At 36.3% G+C, this 17,812-nt stretch overlaps 1 protein-coding gene across 4 annotated transcripts in view; it reads left to right on the top strand.

The window, feature by feature from the left end:
* Positions 1 to 15,932, top strand: part of Erbb4 (erb-b2 receptor tyrosine kinase 4) — a 1,076,693-nt gene extending 1,060,761 nt beyond the window's left edge. For 2 of the 4 annotated variants that reach the window (XM_006495692.4, XM_006495693.4), the window contains exons 26-28: positions 3,861 to 3,908; positions 5,078 to 5,375; positions 7,330 to 15,932. In XM_006495692.4, the coding sequence (XP_006495755.1) occupies positions 3,861 to 3,908; positions 5,078 to 5,375; positions 7,330 to 7,775 (792 nt within the window). In that variant the 3' untranslated portion in view covers positions 7,776 to 15,932. The remainder of the gene's footprint in view (positions 1 to 3,860; positions 3,909 to 5,077; positions 5,376 to 7,329) is intronic. The other 2 variants (NM_010154.2, XM_006495694.4) reach the window with 2 other exon arrangements.
* The last annotated feature ends 1,880 nt before the right edge of the window (positions 15,933 to 17,812 follow it).

Genomic DNA, 17,812 nt, shown 5'->3' with positions numbered 1-17,812 from the left:
CAGGATCTATACTCTTGGCTCTTGAAATTGCTATAGTTTGTTATACTTGCTGTCAAAAATTATAATTATTTGAAGATAAAAGCTCATTAAGTGCATGCTTAATTGAGATAGATGCTAGGCAGTTATTTAAATATGTATTATTTTTGTTTTCTAAGAACATACATTGGTGTGATGTAATCAGATAAAGGTTCAAATAGGTATCATGCAACTGTAAGGCGAATTTTGAGGAATTGAAAAGTGCATCAAACACTACATTTTCTGCACTTGCTAAGACTTGCCTTCTCTGTAACCTATGGTATTTGGGTTCAAGTCAATCATACCATGTCCCAGGGACAGGGACACGACATTAAACTTCCTCTATCCATCACCCTTACTAATCGCCCCACCATGAACACACTCCATATCACCCACCGGCTCTAACCCATCTCTATCTCTGTCCTGCTGACAGTAAATCCTCTCACCAGCTAATTGAATGAGTGCACCTGGTGCTGCCTCCCAAAGATCCACAAAGCCAGACTTTGATGGACAGCAGAAAGTGGCTCAATGTGAAAACAAAGCCTTTTAACTGAGAGCCCGGCTTTGTTCTGCTCAGGACTCTAAGGTCACGGCAGCTCATTCTGGCTGTGGTGGGGATCTTAATTTTCACTCATCCAATTTACTTGCAGCTGTCATTCTTTCCAATATTAAAAGTTCAGCGCCTCGAGTGCAGGGAATTTAAGAAAGAGGGGGAAAGAGACGCTCTTGTTGCAAACTAAAAACAGCAAAAGCAAGTAAAAGCTGGCTTGGCTCTGAAGTATAAAAAGTTATTTTCAAAGCCCATAAATTATGACATAGTGATTAACATGTAATTTAAATATATTTAAACAACAATTATATCACATTTCCAGCCCAGCTAATTGGCCTCACAGATGTTCCCTTGGAGCTGCGTTGCCCTTCCACGGGGAAATGAATGAGGTGCCTTTTATCGTGGAAACCAGATAAAAAAGCAAAGGGAAAGAAAAATGGAAACAGAAACATAAAAAGCAGCCAGTAACCCTAAAAACAATGCACGTTAAGGGTTTTGTGTAGAATTTGTTTCCATTTTAAAGTCTGAAAACCGGAGGCGGGGGGAGGGGGGGAGGGGGGGCATGAAGACTTGCTATTACTGTGGTGCTGTTTGGCAGTGTGTCCAGAGAGGGAGCTGGCAGGTTCTTGATGGGAGAATTGTCAAAGCAGGAACAGGAGATGCATTCGATGAGACAGAGCCTCCCTTCTTCTCTCAGAGCAGGCTAACTGCAAAAATCCAGTTATTAGCAATATACCACCTTCACAACTTCCTGAAAATGAAGATAGATAATGGACTGTTTCCTGACTAAGAATGGTTTGTGAGTTAGTCCTTTGATCATTCATTTTTCAAGTTATACACACACACACACACACACACACACATACACACACACACACACACACACACATACACACACACACACACACACACACAAAATGCACAATCAACTCTAGCTTTAGCTGTGATCCAAATTGAGCATTAGCCAGAACAGGCATTTTTGCCAAGTAAGAAGTCAAAGGAACACAGGTAATTACTATTATTTTTGAACACTTTTCCTTCTTTCTCCTGTGAATTCATGCCAGCAGCATGATTCTTTAGTGTTTGATTGATTCTACTTCCAGAATCTCAGGCAATATCTGATAGAGCTGTATACATCACAAAAGACTCATCTGTGTCCATATCTCTTCTAGTATGCTGTAGTATTTCCAACATCTGTAACAGTGACCAGTGATTTTTATCATGAATATTTAATAAATATTTGTTTAATACTAATCAGTGATTGATGATAAGTCTGGGGTTTGTAATGTTATAACACTGATATGTGTTGAAAGCCGCCTGATATGGACAGATCCCATATTTTATTTTTTAAAACTCCTCAATTTTACAAATTACTGAACTGTATAAAGTATTTCTTTCTCAAATATTATGAACAAGTAGAATTGATTTTCTGTCTTTATAAAGGACAGCAAGATCTGCCCATACTTATAATGGTTAGAGAACAGATAAGCATTAAAAAGCTATCTTTAATGGACATCTTTGACATGAGATTGCTTGACTTCAGAATCCTTATTAGCTGACATATTCTTACATTCTATATAGAGTCTATATTTATATAATAGTGCAGACCATAATTTGTCATTCTGAAGAAGAATATAGTGACCAGGGATAAAGAAGGGGATATGAGATATTTTACAACTGAATATGAATGATTAGACCTGGAGCCTAAAATTTCTAACAGGACAAAAATCATACGTATATAGTATAGTAACAAGTCCTATGAATTGAATGTTAAATATATCTATAAAAATAACATAAATGCCCGTACTTTGCTGAAAGAAGCCAGAATATATATACATATATATATACATACACACAGACATACAGGCATATATATATATATGTATGTGTATATATATATATACAGATATTGCTTAAGGAGAAAAATAGGTGAGAGCTTGTCATTTGCAAAAACATAGATGGGCCTAGTGATTTTATCCTAAGTGAAACAAGGCAGACATACTCATTCTGTGTGTGACTAGAGAAGGAAATAATCCTTTATTCTCCATGTGGTCTTAACTATAGGGTGAAATGCATTGTAAATTCATTATAAGACTTGTTCTTTGATCAGTCTGGCAAGCATCATTGGTTAAGTGAAATTGTATTATTCAATTGCTATTGATTTACATTAAATATTTATTATTCATAGAAACAATCACCCAAGATTGCTTTATGAATCTCTACATTGTAGGAACATTGATGTGAGATGATATTTGGTTTAGATGTTTCATATAAATGGCATAGGTGGCTGGGAGGCATTTTTAGTCATCTCTGTTGGGTTGGGTTAGGATTAGATGTAGAGAGCCGGCTCATAAAGGCAGCTTTATTTATTGTGCTTAGTACCAGAAAAGCAGAGAAATTCTTCCAGAGAAGGCAGTTCTCAGTTAGTGTGTTTAATAATGGGTGAATATATATGAGTATATTTCCATATTAAGGAGCAGACGTCTCCTCTTTCTCTTTCTAAGAAACTGTCCTCAACAGTTTGTTGTATTTTGCCTCCACTTGTATATAGCCTGAATCATAGAATATTAAACTATAAAAATATCATTTTAAGCCAAAACCTCATTATAAGTCTACCTATATATAAGGAATAGAATGTATATTTCCAGTCAAGAATTATTTTTTTTAATTTTCTTCTGTTTCTTACTTTATAAAAAGTAAGGTGGAAGATAAAATACTATGTGGTTTGTTTCTAAGGAGAGACTGAATGGCCATCATTGAAATGATGAAAATAAATGTGACTTGATAAAAAAAATTTTTTTTTAATTGGAATCCACCTTCAATCTCCTTATAACCCCCCCTCCTATTTTTGATTTCTTGTATGAACACAAACTGGCATCTTGTGAAGATTTAAATAGCAGGGAGCTGCTTTGGTCTTTTGACATGTGAAAAAACAAACTATCCTTTCTTTTAAAACATAGTTTCCTTATTCCTAGCTCTCCCCAGCCCCAACCCCAGTCTTCTAGGGTTAGTTAAAAAAAATGATGATTTCCATGTCAGCCTTAGTTTTTTTTTAAATCATTAAAAGTTACTTTTTCAATATGACTTTCTTTGTCTCAGGGTAGAATTGGCTTTTTAATTTGCTTGCTTGTAGTGAGAATGAACACAGTTTGACTATTTAGGAAAAAAAGAAAAATCACTGTTGCGCCTTTCCCCTTTGGCTCATGCAAATCGTATCTTTTCTTTCTCCTTTCTTTTTTTTTCCATCCATGTTGCCTCTTATTATATCCATCATTCCATTTTTCTTTCCTATTAGAGTGAAATTGGACACAGCCCTCCTCCTGCCTACACCCCCATGTCGGGAGTAAGTATCTCACAATCGGCCTTCATCCTTTAGGAGTTTAGGTCTTCTCTCTTAACCACATTTCTTCTCTTGTCTTCCTATAATTTCCTCATTTTGCCTTTGCCAACAGTGAGTCAAGAACTGGCTGTAGGTCGTGTAAGCTGCCTGTGTAGATGTCTTAGATGTCTGTAACTTGGGTGATAACTGAAACTAAGATAACATACAGCAACAGGCACTTTCAGTAGTTATTGGAAGAATTCACCCAGTTCATGGATTATGTTTTGAGGTGAAGATCTTATCTTCAGTCTCATGACTAACAGGCCATGTGCTGCAAAGTCTGAGTCTCAATGACTGTCTTTTTGGTAGGGACTGGACACTCAAAGTCACAGTAACTACAGACCAGAGGGTAGCATTGCTGGATCATCATTCACAACACTTCATTGTACTTCTGCAATTAAGACCATTTGTTTTAACATTTTACTTTGAGTTTTTAATAACAAAATTAGGCAACTGTAGAAGAAGAACACACAACCTTTTTTATTAGATCACACTCGAGTTACTTGGTGATATTAAAAATTAAAATTTCAAATTATTGCTCCACAATTTTGACCTATTAAGGAAAAGAAGTCAGGGCACAAAGAGTTAGAAATTGGCATTTCAGCACAGGGAAGTTACAGACATGAGATCCTTAGGGCTTGCTGACCAACCTGTCTAGACAAATTGAGGAGCTTCAGGTACAGCGAGAAACTGTCTCAAGAATTAAGGTAGAGGCTATAAAGCCATGGTTTGCAACCTGTGGGTCACGACCCTTTTGAGAGCACATGTCAAGTAGCAAAATTATAACTAAGAAGCACCAAGGAAAATAATTTTATGGTTGGGGGTCATCACAACATGAAAAGCTGTGTTAAGGTTGAGAAACACTGCTATAAAGGAAAACACCCAGCATTGACCTCTGACCTCCACATGCATTTATAACCACCTTCACACATACATGCACAGAGAAAATAATAGAATTTCAAATGTCTCTAGTATTTACCTCAACTTCATTAGCCCCTAGAAAAACAAAAATAATTAATTACTAAATTTGCAAGACAATGTGCTTGGTATCTTTTTGTATAATAGCATTCAAGTTTCTTTTACAATTTTTCCTACCAGTTGATTCTCCCAATGTGTTTCTACTATTTTAACAGAATCAGTTTGTGTACCAAGATGGGGGCTTTGCTACACAACAAGGAATGCCCATGCCCTACAGAGCCACAACCAGCACCATACCAGAGGCTCCAGTAGCTCAGGGTGCAACGGCTGAGATGTTTGATGACTCCTGCTGTAATGGTACCCTACGAAAGCCAGTGGCACCCCATGTCCAAGAGGACAGTAGCACTCAGAGGTATAGTGCTGATCCCACAGTGTTCGCCCCAGAACGGAATCCTCGAGGAGAACTGGATGAAGAAGGCTACATGACTCCAATGCATGACAAGCCCAAACAAGGTACAAGCTGAATGTTCTGAAGTGATTGTGTTCAATGATCACTGCCATCAAACAAGCAGGATGTAGAAACCAAGCTTCATCCAGGGGGAATGGTGACATTTGAGATCTATAATAGAAAAGGCCCAGGCTACTATAACTATAGAATAGTTTCCTGAATCAACGGCATCTATGTGCCTAAGTACTTCTTTAAATAGTGCTAATCCCAAGATTCACCTGAACAAGAAATTGGGTTTCTAACAAAATCCTCAAGTGATGTATAAGACAAAGAAGCCTGAGAAATGACAACCTAACCCCATCTTTATTGCAATAGTTGAATGAGCTATTATAATGTTATAGGGCCTCAGAACCACTGCTATGTTGAAGTTACTATGGAGGTTGGAAAGACAGGTGTTACTGGCAAAGGACCAAAGCTTTTGATGCCAATAAAAAAGAGTTGATTTATTTAAAACATGCAATTTCACTCTTTTAGCTTAGGGTTAGAGGTGTGAATCACTGTAGACTGCTTTCTTAGCACACAAGAGAACGTAGATTTAGACTCCAGAATTAAAAAGAAAAAAGAAACTAGGCTTATCACAGAAAATTGTGATTTTTGAGTATGATGTTCAAAAATTAAATTTGATTCTGTTTTTGTTTTGTTTTTTGTTTTTTGTTGTTGTTGTTGTTGGTGGTTGTTGTTATTGTTGTTGTTTTGGGTTTTTTTTTTTAGACATGGTTTCTCTGTATAGCTTTGACTGTCCTGGAGCTCACTTTGTAGACCAGGCTGGCCTCGAACTTAGAAATTCGCCTGCCTCTGCCTCCCAAGTACTGGGATTAAAGGCGTGTGCGACAATGCCTGGCATGTTTTTGGTTTTGTTTTTGTTTTTGATTCTGTATATACTTACACATACCACAATCTTGAAGATAGCTTGTTAGTTTGTGAATTAATAAACACAGAAAGATTAAACGCCCAGGTTAAATATCATTTCAGTTTTAAAATCAAACAAGCAAACAAAAAATTCCTCTTTCCTTCTAAGCTATCAGTACCACAAATGGAGAAGAGGCATAGTTGATATTAAAAGTAGAGATCAGGATGATGTCTGTCATTATCATTAGAAGCCATATATTAAGACTGTGAGAAATCCTAGGATATCATCTTTATATGACTTTGTTCACTGTTTATAAAACACAAGCTACTGATTCCTAAATCACCTAACATTGTATAATGATTGTTTTGATGAATTTAGCCCAGAATAGATGGTAGATAGATACATAGAGATAGATAGGCATATAAACATAGATAGATGATAGAATAAATAGATGATAGATAGATAGATAGATAGATAGATAGATAGATAGATAGATAATCATAAATGAAAATTTCTGTATAAAGGATATTTTGGAAAAATTTTAGTTTGTTTTTATATGTATTCATGCTTACGTCTGTGCGTTAATGTGTGTGTGTGTGTGTGTTCATGTCTGTGTTTATGTCACATGTATACTAGTACTCCTGGAGACCAGAAGAGGGCATTAGAGCCCCTGGAGCTAGAGTTATAGGTAGTTATCAGTGTTCTAGTATTGATCCTGGGAACCAAACTTGGGCCCTTAGTAAAATTTGCAAGCATTTAACCACATTCAATAGGTATTCAATCCTAACAGCCCCAATAAAAGGAAACATTTGGGTGCATTTAGAAGAGAAGAACATTTTTAAAAGATAGGGATTCTGCTCTTTGACTTTGTCATACCTTATTTTGTTAACTTTTCTGTCACCATTTTGTTTCATTTGAGCTCACCCATTTTTCCGCATGACTATACAATCTTCATTTTGATATGTTTTGCTTCGTTTTGTTTGAGAATCTATGAAAACAAATTCATGGCTCTCTTGTTCTAAAGAAGTTAACCACTGCTTTTAACTTTATTCTGATTAATGATTTTCTGAAAGTAGATTTCCGAAAGTAGTATCTTTGTATTATTTCAGAATATCTGAATCCTGTGGAAGAGAACCCTTTTGTGTCCCGAAGGAAGAATGGAGATCTTCAAGCTTTAGATAATCCGGAGTATCACAGTGCTTCCAGCGGTCCACCCAAGGCGGAGGATGAATACGTGAATGAGCCTCTATACCTCAACACCTTCGCCAATGCCTTGGGGAGTGCAGAGTACATGAAAAACAGTGTACTGTCTGTGCCAGAGAAAGCCAAGAAAGCATTTGACAACCCCGACTACTGGAACCACAGCCTGCCACCCCGGAGCACCCTTCAGCACCCAGACTACCTGCAGGAATACAGCACAAAATATTTTTATAAACAGAATGGACGGATCCGCCCCATTGTGGCAGAGAATCCTGAGTACCTCTCGGAGTTCTCGCTGAAGCCTGGCACTATGCTGCCCCCTCCGCCCTACAGACACCGGAATACTGTGGTGTGAGCTTGGCTAGAGTGTTAGGTGGAGAAACACACACCCACTCCATTTCCCTTCCCCCTCCTCTTTCTCTGGTGGTCTTCCTTCTTCTCCCAAGGCCAGTAGTTTTGACACTTCCAAGTGGAAGCAGTAGAGATGCAATGATAGTTCTGTGCTTACCTAACTTGAATATTAGAAGGAAAGACTGAAAGAGAAAGACAGGGATACACACACTGTTTCTTCGTTTCTTCATATGGGTTGGTTAACAGAGTGTCAAAGCTAGAGAAGGTCTAGGAAGTATAAGGCAATACTGCCTGCTGTCAAAGAGCCCCATCTTTCTTCTCTTTGCACACACTCTCTCCCTCCTTCTCCCCCTGTCCCCACCACCCTTTAATCTATCTATGCTGGTGGTCGAAAGTCCAGACTCTGTTCCCATCTGTAGCCATAGTCTTGTGCATATTCAGCATCCCTGAAATCATACTACGGCTTCCATTAGGACAAAAAGACGAGCGTTTGGACGTCATTTGATCGTAAGTGAGATTGAGAAGCCAATTTCTTTCTCCAATAGTTTCTTTCTTGGCAAGTAAGAATGGCCAACCCAGCTTTTGTAATTTTTAAATCTCCATTATAGTTATAACTAGTAATTATGCTTGGAAGGCATCTCTGTGTTCTTTTTTTCAATTTTGGTTTGATTTGGCCTATTCTTTTATATTAGTTGCTCCCCATTCTGGCTTCAGTTTCTAGTTGTAAAGATATTTACATAAAAAAGCTTCTTGACAGAGTTCAAACAAAAATAATATTATATGATGTAGAGATTGTTATTTTAAATCATTCAGTCCTTAAAATTAGAAGAGAAAGCCAAGATACTAGTAAAAATAGCATCAAATCTAGATCTCACATTTTACACTTGCAAGTTTTGTCTTCCCTTTTGTTTCACTCTTTACCATTTTCTTCTCCCCCCAAATGATTGTCAGTGACAGGCAGTGAGAATCTTAAGAGTGGAAGGGATGCTAAGAAACAGTTCTGTGTGGTTCACAAAACTACTGATACTTTCAGGGGTGGTCCCATGGGGGATCCATGCAGTGGAAGAAACACTGGATTGGGTACGTCTACATGAAAGGTACTCAGAAAAGTAGTTTGCACTTAAGCTATAATTTTATTTGTGCTTTTTCTGAACTCCACTTTGAATTGTTGAATGAAGCAATATGGAAGCAACCAGCAGATTAACTAATTTAAATACTTCTTTTTTAAAAAAAAAAAAGAACAAAAGGATCTAAGATAAATACAGACTGTGGAAATAGCAAACCAAGCCAATTAGGGCTTTGGAACAGTACCCAGGGATTGGGATGAGAGGGCCAGCACATTAACTTCATACTCTGTGACATTTGCTGTGTAAGGAAGTCTCTTAAGTTTGTACGCTCTGTGTGAAGGAATGCAAGTTAAGGACTGGCTTGAATTCTATGGAATTTCTAGAATGAGATTCTGTTTATATGGACTAGAAGGTGACTTAACTCTTCACGCCTAAGTTGTTATAATTAGAAGTAAACCATCAACATTTGAAGCCTATGAATAGGTCCACACTTGAGTTAAAAGTTGTAAATAAACATGAAAACCCTTCTCATGCAATTATTTTATTGTCCAATATATTAATCTTTTAATAAGTTATGTAATGACTGTCTCTTCATATACTACCATACTATGTGCAGGTTGTAGGTCCCTATGTTAGGCTTAATTTTGAAAGAACACCTATAGTGTTAAGATTAGTGATGAGGACAATGACAAATGAATCTCTAGGAAATAAGGAAATTTAATACATCCCTCTTTTCTATAAAATTATCCTGCAAATCATTGAGGTTTTTAAACATTTCTTTCTACTGTTAATGTGTTAAGAGACCATTAGATTCACTAGCCAAATAATAATAATAATAATCAATTAGATTAAAATCTTCTTGGTAAAACAGAGTGTACTTAAGGAAGAAAAAATTTCAAGAAAGTTTATGTTTCTACCTATGCATAAAAACTCATGCAGCCAAATCTAGATTTATTTGATCGATATTTAAAGTCTACTGAAAGTATGTGTGGGTTGGGGGTGGGGTATGTCCAAATAAGTGAAACCATCCCTGACTTCAAATTTTAACAGTCTAGATTTATTTGCTGTGACATTCTTATTTCTCCACGAGTCCAAGAAATCAGATTGCATTAGTTATTTTGTGAATGGCTTCATAGAACTTTTTGTAAAAGTTCTGAGAAGTCATCAGGTTGTAATGTAAACATCCTTCAAACTATTGAAGATGACAAATATAATCACTTCTGTGTTCTTATCCAGACACAAAGTGAACCACAGGAGCATTGCATCACTGGTAAACTGACTTATCTGGAGTGTTAACAGGAAACCAGGTCAAACTCCTGGGAAGAGTTAGGTTTGCTCTCTTCAGCAAAGAAAAGGGTGGCAAACTGAAAGTGAGAGGTAGAGACAGCAGAGGGTCTGTGAGATCCTCTCTAGAGAAGTTTAACCATAAATTTACCAGATCTAGAATGATCGAGGGGCCTCAGCCTTAAAGCCCAAAGCTCCCTAATCCAATTCAGAGGCATCTACAAAGATAAGGGACCTTATATAAGTACCTATTTCCTATGAAGAGTTAAAGTAAGCTTTTGTTAGTAAATACATCTATCCCTAACCATTACTGTCAGCACCTTTGGAATGCTATAAGGACATTTTCTTTTCATTTATAATATTTGTATGGCTTCTAGTGGGATAAAGACAGCAGAATTATTTCATTAGTAAAAGAAAAAGAGATAATCTTTTAGCTGTTAATGCGATGTAAATGTAGCCACTGAGGGCTGCCTTTTCCTTCCCTAAAAGCACAGGATTTGCAGTTCCACCCATCTTCCCCTAGAGATAGATGTAGGTCTAAGTGAGAATGACCCAAGGTGCCATTTTTATCATTCCTTTTTTACGACTTTTTAATATGTACTTGATTTCAGTTGTTCTGGTATTTCATGTCTACTTATATTTGACTATCTAGGCCCTAAATTCTAGGGAGGAAATTATCCAAAGAGTGTATTAAAGGGACAACAAGCAGGAATCAGGGAGGATGCACATTCATTTGCTCAAGAGAATTACTTGTTTAACCCAGTAAAATGAAATTCTAAGACACTAATTAAAGCCTACAGATTGCTGTGGAATATCAGGTCCCAGAACTGAGCAGCACCAATCCAAATATGCAGAATCCATTTGTAAAACGGAGTAAAATAAATGGGAAATTGAGCTGACTATATATATTTTTTAATCATCAAATTGTAACACACAAGCTTATCTTGGGAAATCCTAATTTCAGGCCTAACAATATTTTTCAGTGGAATAGCCACTTAAAAGACACCATTCTTGAGCAGATGAAAAACGATGTCCCCTAAGTCAGGGCAAGTCTAGAGTCACCAAACTGCTGCTACTCAAGCAAGGTTGATAACAAACCTAGTCCCTGTTTTCTGAATTACATTAGCAGCGCAGGTAAGGATATGGTTCACTCTCTCTAGAATCATTCTTGAAAGAGTACGAAAGCAATGCAAATTGCAAACTACTAAAAACAAAAAACTAAAACTGTAAGTCTTACTAAGTAAGAGTTTGCTTTTCATAGGTCAGGAAGAATGGCTGATAGGCTCTATCTTGAAAGAAAATATGGGGGATTTTTAAGTGCAACACGCTCATGTGCTATGCCTTTGGAGGATGACACATATTGTCAATGGTGGAGAAAAGTCAGTAGAGGGATATGAGGCTTCATGAATAGAGGGAGCTAGTGGGATAGTGTACTTCCTGAGGTGTCAAAACTAGAAAGAGTATACAAAAGTGGTTTTGCCTATGCCTGATACAGAGTTGTAAATACAAGATCCTCTGAACATTTATTTAAAAACTGGAATTTGTTGTCCATCTGTAATTGTTGATTATTTACCTAGTACATGTAGTTCGTACGGTAATAAAAATGGTGACCTCAAAAGCATGTGTAAAACTGGACACAATCATGGCAATGCTATAAGAGATAGAATTAGCTAGGTTATCAAATGTTAAATGCTTTCAATAGTAATAAGCAAATCAAACTAGAAAACTAGCCATGGAGCATAAAATAACAAAATAAAGTTCAGGATTTGAAAATATAGGATGGATTTTGCATAGTAGATTAAAAATAAGTTTCCCATTTAAAATGTTTGTTGGTTGGACTTAGCAGGTAGTAGGTATGGTGAGGTTTCAATTGTAAAAACTTTCTTTAAGGCACTAAGGTTGATTTTCCCGTGTTCTCTTATTCCTTCATTACATTTTAATTTATTTAGTATAAAGAGATGCTATATTTGGGGATTCTGGTTTGCAGACATCACATTGAAGGGTTTAGCATGCAAATAAACCACAGGAGGATTTAAGAGATCTTTAAAATGAATAACAGAAGTAAAAAAAGAGTCTATTGCCTTTTATGGTTGCAAAAAATTTGAGTATTTGACAGTAATTTAGAAAGTGAGCAAAATATTTAATTTTTGAAGTGGCCTTTCTTTTCCTACTACCTTGCTGATATAACTAATATGAAACCCATTACCACTTTTTTTTTGATAAATAGATGCTAAAGCAAACATTTTTAACTATTCTATTGGTGTTCTTTGGACTCTTGATTTTTAACTGTTTATTTGTTATGGGGCAAATAGGAAATTGTAGAGCAGAGCTAAAAAGCCAGACAAACCAATTTCTACTGCATATATCATGGGAAGAGAACTGGGTTGTGCCTCTCTGTGTCTGAAGGACAATATTACTCTCCTGCAGACACACAAGGGCAGGATCTCATCTCCTGTTGACCATCTGTTCAAGACCAAATGCTATATGCATATGAGTGTGAATCAGACATAATTTTAGAAGATCTTTGACAGTTGAGACCTTCTTCTTGTTGACACTAAGATGAGGCCAGTACTTATGATTTCTGAATCAACACTTTTTTTTTTCTTCTAATCCCAGAGATGCCTTCGAAGGTGTTCTCTGTGCTGTTACAAACATGAAGATGAGGGCATTTTATCAGACCCAGTGCCCTTGTGTTTGTATATATCAAACCTTCAAACAACCAGAGACTGGTTGTTTACTTCATGAAATAGAACTCTATAAAATGGTAAGAATTTCAGACTCTCTCTGTTCAAGTCCCACTCGTTTAGTCAAGAGACAAAAGTGTATGGTGTGTCTGACCTCAGTTTTGGCTAAGAGATTGGGCACAGGAAAATGCTTCTAGACTCACAGGCTGTAAAGACTATATAAGCTCCAATATCAAGGGAACATCCACAGGCCTTCCTTGGAAAGAAATAACTTGAAAGTCAACCTTGCAAGGAAGGGATCACCTGGTCACAAATAGAAAATTTTATTTCCCTCTGAACTTTAGAGGAAAATGGAATCTTTACTTTCCTACCCCCAACTCTCACAAAGCCTTTCCCATGCTTTTACTATCTCAAGTTCCAAGTGGCTTTCCTGGGCTATCGCTTTCTTAAGCCATAGTGGATCTCTAAGGACCACATCCTCCTTTGAAACACTGACCTAGCCTTTGCCTTCAAATGCCTGATTTTTTTTCCATTAAAATATCCAACCACTCTAGAAGGTATTTAAATTGCTTCTTAAATAAAACACAGCACAAAAAACTTATTTACGGTATGAGAATTGTTTATTCATGACAATTAATTCTATCACTGTGGGCTTCTCTGTAGGATTTTAAGATTAGTTAGCTCTGTAATGTATCTCAAGACTCACATTGTATGTACATACACTTCTCGATCTTACATTAATCTTTCCATGAAAACTATATATGTGTATATATAGTTTTTATGTATATATATTAAACTAAGTTATTGCTGCCAACTAACTTATTTACTTTGATCACCTTATTTTATTTCTGATATAAATATTTTACAGCTGCTAGAGTTTTTGGTTTTTTTCCAAATGAAGAATTTTATTACCAGAAAGGAACAGGCAATTCACCTGTAAAAACCTCCTGTGACTTTTGTTGGAACATCCATCTATCTAACACACTTATAATAAGCACCATTTCACTGTAATGAAAGTCCGTGTTGACTGACAGAACTCTATCTACACTTTCTCTACTTTAGGAGGAAATTTTTCTTTTAATACTTTAGTGTGTTTTCCCCATGCCACTTAAAGTGTTTATATTTGTATAGATAGACTAGTACAAGAAAACAAGCTTTTGCATCTGTAGGCAATAGTCCAATTTGTCCAAATCACTTTGTCTTTACTGCTATTTTTATTCCTGATATGTTATGTTTTCCCCAGGCCTGTTGCCCTTTTGAAGAAAAGCAAACCACACTCCTTCTCTATTGACAGAAACCTGATGTTCAAGTATCATTTCCAGTGTTTTTCAGTTAATGGAGGGGTTGTGTCCTTTTCCTTAATGTGAGAGTCATCTCCCTGTATAGTTTTGGATCTCTCAGGGGCTGGGAGTGGGGAGTGAAGAAACAGCTACCATAGCGCTCCAAGAACCCTTATGGAATTACTCTGGTAATCAGCTATGAAAGTTCCTTTCTAACTGTAGATATATGTAAGCCGTTCTTTTCAAGTAAGGTACTTTGAAACATGTAGCATAAACTGGTAAATAAGCTGTTAAAATGGGTCGACTATTAAACTGAGCAGCTGTGCAAGGGGCAGCTAACTTTGAATGCACACCTTCCTGGCTGGCCTGTGTACATCTCATCATGTGTAAGCAACATGGCCTCCATTGCTACACACCAAGAGTATGTCTCCACATGCTCTGGCTGCTTGATCATCTCTCGCTGAGTATCATTAGTAAATGAGATCAAATGTAAATGAGATTAATGTGCAAGATCATTCATGGCACATGCACAAAACTAGGTCACGTTAAATTTTTTAAAAATTCATCTCATGTACGCATCACAGTAGTTGGCTGAGATCAGTTTGGGTGGTAAAGGAAGTCAATTTGCAGAAAAGGCAGAAATGTGTTCGTTTCCTTATTTTCTTGACATATAAACAGAAAACAAGCCCTTGTTCCTCTGAAGAATCATCAAAGGACAGGGATGTAAAAAAAATAATAATAATAATAGCTTGCTGGTAAGCCATCCATGTTTCATTTAAATCCCAGCATTCAAAGTTAGCTGCCTTTTTTGAAACAAACAAACAAAAAATACTACTGTATGTTTGAAAATGTGAATAGTATTTTTATAGCTTGTTAAAGACATGGCTAGCTGCATTTGTAAATAAGGATAATGTTGCTTTGATTTTCTTTGATGAACATCTTTCTTTGGAACATAATTGTCTTTAGGGTTGATTTGTATATAAGTAATTGGCTTGTGATTGTTTCTCTTTCGGTTGGAAGTTATCATTTTGACATTACCTGTGATTCTGTGTTCAGCACTATTGTGATGTGTCCAACCTCTGCACTCGCTTACACAATAGGATATGCCAATTGTGTGTGGTGAAATGTTATTTTCATTTTTTTTCTATTTTACCTATGAAGGATTATGCACTTAACACATACTAACTTTTTTAATGTTAGGTATATTTTTAGTATAATTTCCCGATTCTTTCTTCTCCTCCAATCTTTAAGCTTCTTTTCCCTCCTTCCCCTACTTTCTGTTATTATTGAGGATGAGGGAGAAAATGTATTTTAAATGGATGTAATTAGGCTTTTTGAGGTAGTTCTCAAGGATCCTCTTTTGACTCTTGGGAAAGAATTGTGCGTGCACAAAGCAAGTATAGAATGCGAGCTGCTTTGCCTCATTCCGTACTGATCATCCCAGCTGAACAATTTGAAAACTGTTCTGCCTTTTTGTTACATGAATCTGTCAGAAATATATTTTTAATTTAATATAAATGAAATTCAATAAAATATGAAACAAATGTTCTTTCTGTGCTATAACTTTTTTAATAAGAAAAAAAATCAGTTGGGGAAGAGAAAGGTTTGTTCTGCATTTAATAATCTGAAGATGTGAAAATGGCTTTATTTTTGTTCATGCTTAGAAGCCTCATTGATGATTCTTCAGAAGCCTTCAGTTGGTTGGACCACGATCTGCTCCATATGCTATCACTATCCAGGCATGTGCCTGTTGACTTGTCTGCACAGCCTGTGCTTAACTAACGATGGTTGCTTTGTTTCACTGGGAATAAAAGAAATATAAAATATTCTGTAGGTGGAATCCAAATACCATTTTGTTTCTTTCTATCTTCATTGCAGTCCATGGTGCTACAAAAACCAAAACCAAAAACCAAAAAAAACAAAAAACAAACAGCAACAACAACAAACAAAACAAACAAACAAACAGAAAAACAGAGGATGCAGATGGCAACACCATGCTTGCAGAAGAAGGAGTGCTAGAGAGAATGAGGCCTTTCGTTGGTAATTAGGGAGTTAAGCCCATGTAACTCTGGAAAAGAGATATAATATACTCATAATTTTTGGTTTTATCTTTTCTATTCAAAATTTAATATTGATCCTTCTTGCCTGTAAAGTGTAGAAGTGTTACAGTTCCAATAATTTCTCATTAGAAATCTATTATTCTTTCAAACTACTCTGCTTATTTGATTATATATGATCTGGACTAAATCAAGGAACAACAACAAAACTGGTTTAACATAATACATTACAGAAAGTTTACTTGAACATGTTCAGTTATAGCCCTTTAAATATCCTTTCAATAACTGCTTGTTCTGTTTGAATGGTCATGTGTACATACCCTCACAATCACCCTTGGATGTTTTGACCTTTTCATCTGAATCAATCACTGTCAATTAACTGTGTTCAGGGTGAAATATGTCAGAACACCATTCATTTAGACCACAGATAGACTGAAAAAAAGAGGAAGCAAATTCTTCCTTATGCTTTATGATATAATTGAAATTTCCAATAGGACCATGTTAGTTTATATCACTTCTAATATTTATCAAATTATTAAGCATTTTATAATATACAACTTCATTGGGAATATTTGGACTTACAATACTCTTTTGAGAGAAATATTATTGAGACATTCCTGGCCATCAATATAAGGAAAATAAAAAAAAGGAAAAAAAAAGTCTAAAATCATGAAACTAGTACTCCCATGTGCTACACTGGGCGTTGGGTTTCCTGTCTCAAGTATCTTCCTTTCCTCTGATGGTTAACTAGTTCTTTTATCTTCAACCGAACCATGTGCACCTGCTAAATAAAAGCTTCAATTTAGTGGGAGCCTGCTTCATGGTCATGCACTGACTCCAGCTACCCTTGATCTTCATTATTCATTAGCGCCGTAACAACTGATCTTCAAACACAACTAAGTGTTTTACCTCCTTAAAATAAGTGGGATCATCTTACTTATAATGGAGAATCAGATTCTCTTCATTCACGAAATACATGCCATGTAGGCCTATGCAAAAATCTCCTGAAACATAAGCATGTGGAGAATCTACTGTCTGTACAGAAGAGTGTTAGAAGCCTAATTGGTAATGGTGCCACCCATGCCATGTCACATATCAAAGAGTATTACAGATAGCCACATTGTTTTTCTGGCAAAGTTGGTACATGAATTAATACTAATAGGGATGATACAGCACAGAAAGTCCCTGGTTTATAAAGAAGTTGATGCATTTTCTAGGATTTGAAATGTGTAAAAGGGTTACTGGAAACTTCTGGAATGTAGCATAGGATCTTATCTAGATTCGGTGTCGATCATTCAAAATCAAGATAGTGAAAGCTAAGATTGGAAGCACAGACCCAATGTTACACTTATTTTACTTTAAATCCCTGTGGTGGGATATATATATACAATATGCATATATACACATATATGTAAAGATATAGAGAGAATAAACTGTTTAAAATATTTAAAGTTTATTTTTACAATGTAAAACATCATAAAAAAATCTTTATTCTCAGGCTATTTCACCACAAGGCTCAAGATATATATCATATTGCAAGTTACACTCAGAAGCCGGTATGCTGAGCAGGTACATAGTTAGCTAATTGTGTTTCTCTCTAATGTACCATCAAGCTGCATGATAAACCACGGGGAGAAAAGCCACTAGACAGCCATCTTAAGATTAGAAA

The sequence above is a fragment of the Mus musculus genome, chromosome 1, assembly GCF_000001635.26.
Source record: "Mus musculus strain C57BL/6J chromosome 1, GRCm38.p6 C57BL/6J".
NCBI classification, from domain to species: domain Eukaryota; kingdom Metazoa; phylum Chordata; class Mammalia; order Rodentia; family Muridae; genus Mus; species Mus musculus.
This window is presented reverse-complemented; position numbering and strand designations above follow the sequence as displayed.